Here is a 10,251-nt window from a genome sequence, read left to right as displayed (position 1 = left end):
TCCAATAAGAATATTGGCTTATGGAGGTCAGGTGATCAATGGCGTACGTCACTGTGGGTCCAGTGGGTCCCCAACCCATCCTGTGGTTACTTTCCCAGTTCCAGAATGCATAACTTGAGTAGACATACTTACATGCTGGCAGAATCTTCACATTGGCTCTTTCACCTGTAAAGTGAAAGCTACTATGGTGTGAAAGGCCAAATTTAAGCCATTGGAACTGCCTCTACCTAGAAAAACAAACCAAATGCAATACCTCACTGGAAAAATTGCAGAGAGTAGTACCTTCATGAAGAGCTTGAAAGATGCAGGGGTGGTGATTCCCACCACATCTCCATTTAATTCTCCTATTTCACCTGTGTAGAAGACGAATGAATCTTGGAGAATGACAGTGGATTATTATAAGCTTAACCAACTGGTGACTCCAATTGCAGCTGCTGTGCCAGATGTGGTTTCATTGTCTGAGCAAATTAACACATCTCCTGGTATCGTGTATGCAGCTATCTGGTATCTTTTCCTCCATCCCTGTCCATATGGCCCACCAGAAGCAGTTTGCTTTCAGCTGGCAAATCCAGAAATACACCTTCACTGTCCTATCTTGAGGGTATACCAACTCTAAAGCCCTATGCCAGAATTTAGTTCAAATGGATCTTGATCACCTTCCCCTTCCACAAAATATGCTGGTCCACTACATTGATGACATTATACTGATTTCACCTAGTAATTGAGTAGCAGCAACCACTCTAGGCTTATTGTTAAGACATTTGTCTGTCAGGGAGTAAGAAATAAACCATAAATAAAATTCAGGGGCCTGCTACCTTAGTGAAACTTCTATAGGTCCAGTGGTATGCAGCCTGTTGAGATATCACTTCTAACATGAAGGATAAGTTGCTACATCTGGCCTCTTCCACAACTAAGAAAGAGACACAATGCCTGGTGGGCCTATTTGGATTTTGGAGGCAACACATTCGTCATTTGGGTGTGTTACTCTGGCCCATTTACCAATTAACCTGAAAAGTTGCTAGTTTTGAGTGAGGCCCAGAACAAGAGAAGGCTATGCAACAGGTTCTGGCTGCTCTGCCACTTGGACTACATAATCCAGCAGATCCAATGGTGCTTAAAATATCAGTAGCAGATAAGGATGCTGTTTAGAGCCTTTGTCAAGCCGCTATGGGTAAACTGCAGCACAGGCCTTTAGGATTTTGAGCAAGGCCATGTCGTCATCCACAGATAACTACTCCCCTTTTGAAAGACAATTCCTGGCCTGCTGCTGGAACTTAGTACAAACTGAATACTTGATCATGGGCCGCCAAGTTACCATGTTACCCAAGCTGCCCATCATCAACTGGGTTATATCTGACCCACCAAGCCATAAAGTTGGGCATGCACAGCAGCACTCTATCATAAAATGGAAGTGGTATATATGTGATCAGGCTCGAGTATGTTTCAAAGGCATAAGTAAGTTACATGAAGAAATGGCCCAAATGCCCATTGTCCCAATCTGCTCCTGCTATATTGCCTATTTTTTCAAAGTTTCCTGGGTCTACAACTTGCAGGCAGTAGACTTCTCAGCCTCCAAAACCATGTGTGCCAATTCCCAAAATAAATCTGTTTCTCTGAGATATACATTGGTTCTGTTTTTCTGAAGTACCCTAATACAGAGATCTTTCCCTTTAATATGCATGCATATCTACATTTATAAAAGTGTGAAAAGGAATACAACAACACTTTAAATGTGGTTTTTACCCAGTGGTAGGATTACGCTGCTTCTTCATTCTGTTCAACTATACATTATGATTCTAGGATTTGTTTGCCCAGAAAACAGAAATGAAAGAAAAAAATGTTATTACAAATCAAATTTTAAAATATAAATTACATATTTATCCACTGAAAACACAGCAAAATTGAAATAATTATAATACCTAGTTTAGAGCCTTTTGCAGAGAACTGGGTACCCTTTTAGAATGGAAATAACAGAGTAACCGTGTAAGTTGACACAACTTTATAAGTGGGAATTTGACTATGAAGTATAAGTTCTTAAAAATGATCTATAATTTTGTTTTTAATGCTAGAAGTATCTGTTATGGAAACGATTATGGATATAACTGTAAATTTAGGTAAAAGACAGTCAACATAGTGGTCTGAAATTAAAGGGTAATTGAGGACAAATAAAATTTCCAACAATGTAGGAATGAAAAAAATGAGCGAATTCATATACATAATAAATATTCAAAGACCATTTTAAATGATACTAAAAAAACATGAAAATATATGAGGTCTATTATTAAACAAAGATTCCAGAAAAATGTAAAGATGTAAAGCATGATTTGGTATTGTGTATATATATATATGTAAATCATAATATGTAACAATATGTACATATTGTACAATGCTGTCTCTCTCTTCGTGTATATATATATATATATAGGTATGTATGTATATGTATATAATATAATCCTAGAAAGCTACTGACCAAAACATTAAAAGCAACACTAAAGATAGGGTTATAGGTAGTTTTAAATTCTTTTTCTTATAGCGAGAAATTGCTAATATTTTGTAATAAAACTTTATTTTCTATTTAATTGAAAAAGTGTAAAAATTAAAATCATATGTACTATATAGCAGCAATGGGGTACTCCATATTTGTTTGTAAGAATGTTTGTTCAGGAAACAATACTGAATGAAAGCAATGATTTCAGCATCAGAATATTCTTAGCAGCTTTGGTTTCAATGAGGAAACACCAGAAACAACAAACACCCAAATCTATCAAAATTGGAGGAGAGATGAAGGTGAAATCTATTGAAATAGATCCATGGCATAGATCAAAATGTTGGCAATTATTATATATGGATAGGAGAATGATTACTGATTTTTATTTTTCCTATGAATGTTATTTGATTTCTTTTAAAAGTGAAGTTTCATTATTTGAATAACAAAACAAAACTTTTAAAAAAATTAAAAAGAAAAACAAAAAGTGAGATATGGTCCTCATAGCATTATATTGGCAAAAAAAAAAAAAAAAAAAAAAAAAAAAAAATGGACATTCCCTAAAGTACTAGTGGAAATATAAATTGGTGTATTCAGTCTACTTGATAATATAGTTAAAGAATATTAAAAGGTTTCTACTTTTCAACACCCCTTTTAAGTATTTATCTTAAGTAAATAATACAAGAATGCTGCTGCAGAATTATTTACCACAGATTCATGTTTCTGGGAAAAATTTAGAAACTACTTTTTAAAGCCCAACGTGAAGAAACACTTAAAAAAACAATTCTGATCCACTTATACAATGGCAGTGAGTTGCAGGAGAATATTTAGTAGCAAAGGATGTTTTAGATGTATTTACAATATACTTAAATAAAAATTTTGACAGAATACTTTCACTATGAACACAGAATATACATTTAGTATAGAATATATTCAGTATGATTTTATAATGGTTTTAAAATTTACAAAAGGCAAAGCCTGCAAAGGCATAATCTCTTTAAAGTGGCTATTGTGCATATATAATATGTGTGTCTTTTTAAAGTAACGCACTTGTAAAACGAAATAATTTTTTAAAACTACAAGCCTAAATAATTTCCCATAACTTAAAAAAATACTAACTTAAGGAGATGGTAAAGGAAATATGCATTCTCTTACACTGTTGGAGGGCATAAACTTTGTGGAAGAAGCATTTGGCAGCAGAGAGCAAGGTATATAAGGCAATTAAATATTTCTTGATGTCAGCAAACATTCAGCTCCAAATGTGTTACGGAAAAGTCATAGCCATTTAAAAAAATATATCGAGGGCAGGATTTTGAAAATTATAGTTCATCTGTAAAATGAAACACTAAGTAAAAATAAAATTATAGGAGACTATTAAAGAATTTGGAAAGATGGTAAGTAAAATTTCTTATGCTGAAAATATACCATAATGAAACATACATCCTATATTACATTTTTGGAGGTATTAGTTATTTTCATGTATGTCTCAAATGCTTCAAAAGTTTTTTCTATTTTCGTCAAGTGGTAGAATCAAGAAAGATTTTCAATTTTTTCTTTAGAATATTTTAAAAAATGCTTTTAGTTGATAATGTATTGTCTGCATAAAGATGAATGTTTAAAACAAATAGAAACAAAAAATCTCAAATTATAAGTAATTTAATATCAAGTCTCAAAAACTGTACAGGTATCCAGGTACACTCACAATATCTGCGTAGTTTATGAGGGTAAATTGGTACTATCTTTATCAATGGTCACTTACTAAAGAAGGAAAAAAAAAGATTTTAAGCCTCCCAATCTTTTCATCCTTCAATTATACTATGAACGTTTGTTCAGGAAATAAACATGAATGTAATGTTTGTGCACTGTGATCCTGTTGGCAGCTTTGGCTTGTGTAAGAAAACAAAATGAAACAACCCAGATGTCCAACAATTACTTAAAACAAATATATCCCTATATCTATATCTAATATGTACATATATCTATCACTCTATCCAGCCCAATCACACATTAGAGCACTAAACATCCATGAAAACTATTTTAGAAGAATATTTAATGACATGAAAGTTCAAGAATATCTATAAATCTATGTCTATAATATATATTTATGTGTGAAAAAGCAGATATTGAAACAGTATATACAATAATTTCACATATATATCACATAAAAATACGGGGCAGATACAGATGAAAATGTTTCAGGAATGTATAAGTAATCATCAGAAACGATTACGGGTGACATTAATTTTTCTCTGTTAACTTGTCTGCTTCGTGATTATTTTTTTTTCCAGCAATGACGCTGAATTACTTTTCTGACAAAAGGGAAAAGGACAGGAAGTGGGCACAGAGGAAGGGGGTATTAAACAGTGTTGGATTGCAGCAGAACCACCGAAGACACCGAAATACCCTTTGCAGCCCGACAAGCTGGCCAAGACACACACACAGACACACACACGCACGCACACACACAGGCACACACGCACACATGCACACACACATACCATCAATTACGGTGACCAAGAGACTATGCAGTGGAAACGGGCATACTCTTTACTAGCTGCGCTGGCCGGCACGAGTGCAAATCGGTACAATGCTTATGAAGGGAGCCTTTTGGCAACACACAGGAAAAGTCTTTAAAATGTCTCTATGTGGATCTTGCAAGTCCACAGTTAAGGAGACCACCCCACCGGGATGCTGGCAAAGATTTGGCTTGACAAGGAAGGATTCACTCATCAAAGCACAGAGCACGCAATGTTGGTCTTAAACACAGGGAAAGAACTAGGCACCACCTGAATGTCCAACAACGTGGGAATGATTACAGAAATGTTAAGGTCCACGGATACACTGGAGCACTCTGCAGGCACTGAAGATGACGTTTCATAAGCCTGTTGATAACATGGAAAGAAGTTCAATGGGTTGATTTTTGTTTGGTTTTAGTTGCTGAAAAGCAGGTTAAGAAACACCACATACATGAACCATTCTATAACAGTGTGTTAAAAGGGAAGGCGGGGTGGGGGTGAGCAAAGGAGAGAGAGGGAGAGAAGAGAGCCTGGAAAAGCGGCACACCAAAAAGGTAAAAGTGGTTCTCTCTGGGGAGTAGGACCAGGGGAGCAATTACTCTCTTGTTTCTTCCCTCATCTAACATCCTTCTCCTTTCTGATGTTTCTACCATGAAATGGTATCACCTGTGCAGTAAACAAAGAGAGAATGAAAATGCTTTTTAAACCAAACCACAGGGAGAAGAGGCAGCCTTTAACCTACAAATGGCACAGATTAGTAAGATTATTCACAACGCCCTTGGTAGGGGTGGGCGGGGGAGAGGAAGGGAAGGAGAGGAGAGGTGGCGAGAGAAAATAGGAAGGGGGGAGCAGAGAGGGGGAGAGAGAGAGAGACCTGCACTCCCAATACAATAAATACACTGCTGGTGGGTTGGCGGGGGAGGGCTGGGGGTGGGGGGTTGTAAACCGGGTGTGAACCAAGGTTTGGCTCTGCTGGCTGGCTAGCTCCTGGGATGTCTTCATCGCAAGGTGGCCTCCTCGTCGGTGTCTTCCTCGAAATCCTTGACGTCAGCACTAGTGGACTGCCTGGCCCAGGCTCCCCTTTCGGCCTCTCGTTCTTTATGCGACTTGAATCTCCCGACGAAAATTTTGCGGTAGTTCAGGAACATGCCATTCATCACGTCGATGGCCCGCTCCGCGGATTCCTGCTTTTGGAAGTGCACGAACCCGTAGCCCTTGGGCCCCTTTTCGTCACAGGCCACTTTGCAGGAAAGGATGTTGCCGAACGCCGAGAAGATGTTGTACAGCGCCTTGTTGTCGATGGTCTTGCCCAGGTTCTTGATGAAGACGTTGCCCACCCCGCTCTTGCGGAGCGACGGGTCCCTCTGGGACCACATGATGCGCGCACTGGCCTGCCCTTTATGACATCAAAGTTCAGGGTCTCCAGGGCCCGCTTGGCGTCCACCGGTTGCTGGTAGTTGACATATGCGTAGCCCAATGAGCGGCGGGTGATCTTGTCCCTGCAGATGCGGATGGAGAGGATGGGCCCAGCTGGACTGAATTTCTCGTACAGCATTGCCTCGGTCACCTCAGGGTGCAGGTCGCCCACGTACAGGGAGGCCATCGGAAAATCTGGGTTCCCCTCACAGCCCCCGCGGGTCTCAGCATCCGCATCTGCATCGGCGGCGGCCGCCGCAGACGCCACAGCAGCCGCCACCCCCCCTCATTCGCATCCGCATCCGCATCCGCCTCCCCCAAGGGGGTCCCTGCAGCCTCCGCTGCGGCGGCGGCTTCGGCCGCGCTGCCCTCCGCCACCGCCACCGCCGATGCCGCCCGGGCGGCCTCCGCCTCCCCAGGGGTGGCCTCGGATGCTGCCTCCTCTATTGAGGCCTCGGCCTCCACCTCAGCCTCCACCTCTGCTTCCACCTCCGCCACGGAGGCCTCCGCCACGGCCTCTGCCACGGTCGCCGCCGCAGCCTCCGCCGCCGCCGCCGCCGCCGCAGCCGCTGCCGCCACCGCCGCCGCCACTGTCGCTGCTGTCGCCACGGTCGCCGCTGCTGCCGGGCCGCTGCCGCGACCTCCCTTCCCACGAGCTGGGGGACGGAGAGGCGGGGGAGGGCAGGAGGGCCGGTGGGTGCCGGAATCCAGACCCGATGCGCAAGCGGGAGCTGGCGCAGGGGAACCGAACTGGCGAGTTCAAGTCACCTGGGATGGCAGGTGTTGCCAGGAGCGCGCCGGTGCGAGTCGCAGCAGCCTGCAGCCAGCTGCTGTTGCCGCCGCCGCTCGGTCGTGGGCTAGCGCGCAGGGTGCGGGGCGCGGGCGGGCAGGCAGCGTGTGGTGGGGGGCGGGGGGGTGTTGGCGTCTGTCGTCCGGGCAGCTGGGAAGGCTTCTGTCTCTTTGGTTCCCCCTGTGGCTGCTGCGGGGGGCCGCGGGGCCGCGGGGCCGCGGGGCCGCGGGCGGTGGGAGAGGACGCCAGCAGTAGAGGGAGCGGGGGCGGGAGCGGGGGCGGGAGTGCTCAGCCCCTCGGGTCGCCTGGATATTTATGAAAAGGGCGCCAGGGAAAGGGCTGCGCTGTAGACCGAAGGGATAAGGGTTCGATTCGGAAGGGAGCGTTATTTGTATCCCCTCTCTCCACATAGTGGAACGTTTAAATGATTAAATCAAGTACCTTGCAGGAGAGGCTGGGGTGGCCTTGAGGATACACTCAATGCCTCAGGACATGCAGTCTGGAAGTGGTGGAATCAAGAGCACCCTGTCCCTAGTACTGTCCTCAATGATAAGGTGAGGAAAGCCAAACCCAGGGCTGGGAACAGGGCCTGGTCCAGAGCCAGGCACTTGTTTATTCTTGGCTCTGCTCTCAAGGCGCTGAGGTTCCCAACCTGGACCAAGAAGTACATATTCAGGTTCAAAAGATAAACCAAAACAAAACCTGAGCTCTCTCTCTAGAATGAAGTGCCTGGTCCCAGATCACCAGCTAATATTTATGGAAAGCTTATCAGGTACTTGGTACAGGGGGCTAAGGGGCCCACAATGTGTTAAGTGAGCAGGGAGTGTCGATGTGTTGGAGGTGTGGAGCAGGGTGAGAAGAGGTGAGCAGTGTGTGTGTGGTGAGCAGAGAGGCCACACAGAGCCAGATGCTGGGCGTATAGACAAGGGAGCCACCATGAGAGCTGAGTGTAACAGAAGCTACAGTCCCGCTTCCTCCAGAAAGGAGAACCAACCCCTAACTCTTCTTGGTAGCAATTAAGTGAGGCTGCACCAAAGACAGAACCCCCGAGGTGGGCTCTGAAACATGAGGAGCAGTCCACCATGTCAAGGCAGGAAGGAAGGCATTCTGGCCATGCCTAATAATCTGGCAGGGCCGGAGCTCATGGTCTCCAAGAGTACATGGTAGCAGACAGGGCTGGAAGGTGTGGGACCCTGAGAGTCAAGCTAAGGTGCTTCGACTGTATACCCAAGGTCACAGGGACCACTCAGCGTGTTCAAGGAGGGAAGCAGTATGATCAGAACTTTAGAATGAGTACAAATTAAACATCAATGTGCATGTATAAGTGCACATTTACACGTACACGCACGTACAAAACCAAGACAGGGCTGACAGAACACAAGGAAGAAAGTCAGATGTGACCAATTCAAAAAGAGTCTGAACAATCCTTCCCTCTGTCCCTTTTCATTCCATAAATAGGGGTCTCACATTTACCGTGAGCCAGTGGGGCCAGATATTTAAAAAGAGAAAACCATAGTGCCTTCCCTCAGGATGCCTGCACTCTGCTAAAGCTCAGCCTGCCCCCACAGAAAACAGAAGTGTCAGCAGAGGACTGTAAGTGCTATGTGATTGGACTATGGTGGCCATGGAATTTCACCTGCCCGGCACATATTCTCTCATCCTCTCCTCCTCTGCTGCCTTGTTTGGGTAAGTAAAGCCGTGTTCTGTGGTTGCAGTGATGGCTGGATCTTGTCCGTCATACATGATAGAACAACCGTGAACCTGAGGAAGTGACTGAGTCACTGTGGGGTGCGAGGCAGTGAGAACTCTTCATCGCTGGCTGGAAAGCATCCCAAGGTGGCTGAGAAGCAGATACACAGACATGTACCTCTCCAGCTTGCAAAGTCCAGCTCTCTGCCTGTAGGCAGGGCTAGAGCCAGCAAAGGCAAGGGACAGAGACCTAGGAAAAGCCTGCTGTACAGCGCATGCCTGACCAAGGTGATCACTGTCACTGCTGTTAAGAGCCATCTCCTGGGGGTCTAGGTTGCTTGCAGGCAGGGAACAGATGAAGCTGTGCCTCGCCATTTCCAGGTTGGTGTCCAAGAGGGACCTAAGAAGGCAGAGGCCAAGGGGGAAGCCATGCTCGCAGAGGGGTAGGGGATGTGGCGAGGATGAGAAGGGCTTCTCGGCCCATTGTTAGGAAACAGAAATGACAAGGAAGACCAAGTCGAGGACCAGGACTCAACAAGATCTCCTTCTCTGGTGTTGGTTTCCAGTACACAGAGCCAACCGAAATCAGTGAAACAGCAGGAGAAGGAAGTTCAGGGAAGTCGTGCTATGGCTAGCAAATCCCCAAACCTGAAAACAATTCCTAGGATCCTGAAGCTCTAGCAACAGGAACAGGGCTACCAAAGAGACAAGGACACAGCGGGGACTGCTCCCCAAGTCCTTTCTCAGGGGCTTCCATGGAGTCGAGTTTCCACCTCCCTTTTGTTTTTTATTTTTAAAGTTGCTTTGTGGTCAGTTTCTGCCACCTGCAAATGGAATGTGTTCTGACCACTACACACTGTGACAGGGGCAAAAATAAAGAACCCTGTGGAGCCTCAACAGAGGGAGGGGAAGTTTCCTTTCCTGTGGGAGGAAGTGCTGCTGATTTTATTTATTCAGTGATTCAAGAAATATTCCTGGAGGGTCTTCTATGTACCGAGTATTCTGCCAGCCAGACTGTCCCTGCACTCAGGGAGCTCATTTTCTAGTGGGGAGACAGACAATGGACAGATGAGGGAATATGAAAACAGTTAAAGGTTGCTGTGAATGCTCTCGGGCATATAAACAAGGTGATTTGGTACATATTGCCTAGAACCCCAGAAAAGTGGCAAAATGGGAGACACGAAGCTCAGGGAAGGCCTTTCTGAGGACAATGATGAGCCGCCAGTCTTTCAAGGAACCAAGGGGGAAACCTGCCCAGCAGAGGGAACAGCAATTCCCCTGGCCCTGTGGCAGAAAAGAGAGGGTACTGGGGGTGGGAGTGGGGGCAGAAAGGGTGCCAATGTTGCATGGAGCCC

The 10,251-nt window shown here is 44.9% G+C and overlaps 2 protein-coding genes across 2 annotated transcripts; one reads left to right on the top strand and one right to left on the bottom strand.

Annotated features, from left to right (window-relative positions):
• Window positions 1–4,518: 4,518 nt before the first annotated feature.
• LOC126946328 (polyadenylate-binding protein 1-like 2) lies at window positions 4,519–6,716 on the bottom strand. Its single transcript, XM_050776500.1, is given in 2 exon segments — window positions 4,519–6,383; window positions 6,386–6,716. Coding segments are annotated over 2 exon segments (603 nt in total). The 5' UTR covers window positions 6,605–6,716; the 3' UTR covers window positions 4,519–5,999.
• Window positions 6,717–6,736: 20 nt separating this feature from the next.
• On the top strand, window positions 6,737–9,577 carry LOC126945813 (uncharacterized). Its single transcript, XM_050775865.1, has 3 exons — window positions 6,737–7,286; window positions 8,776–8,893; window positions 9,387–9,577. Exons 1-3 carry the CDS (start codon window positions 6,807–6,809, stop codon window positions 9,575–9,577), a joined length of 789 nt encoding a protein of 262 aa, XP_050631822.1. The 5' UTR covers window positions 6,737–6,806.
• Window positions 9,578–10,251: the final 674 nt, after the last annotated feature.

Source organism: Macaca thibetana, chromosome X (genome assembly GCF_024542745.1).
Source record: "Macaca thibetana thibetana isolate TM-01 chromosome X, ASM2454274v1, whole genome shotgun sequence".
Lineage (NCBI taxonomy): Eukaryota > Metazoa > Chordata > Mammalia > Primates > Cercopithecidae > Macaca > Macaca thibetana.
Note: the sequence above shows the minus strand (reverse complement) of the source record. Positions and strands in the feature narration are given on the sequence as shown.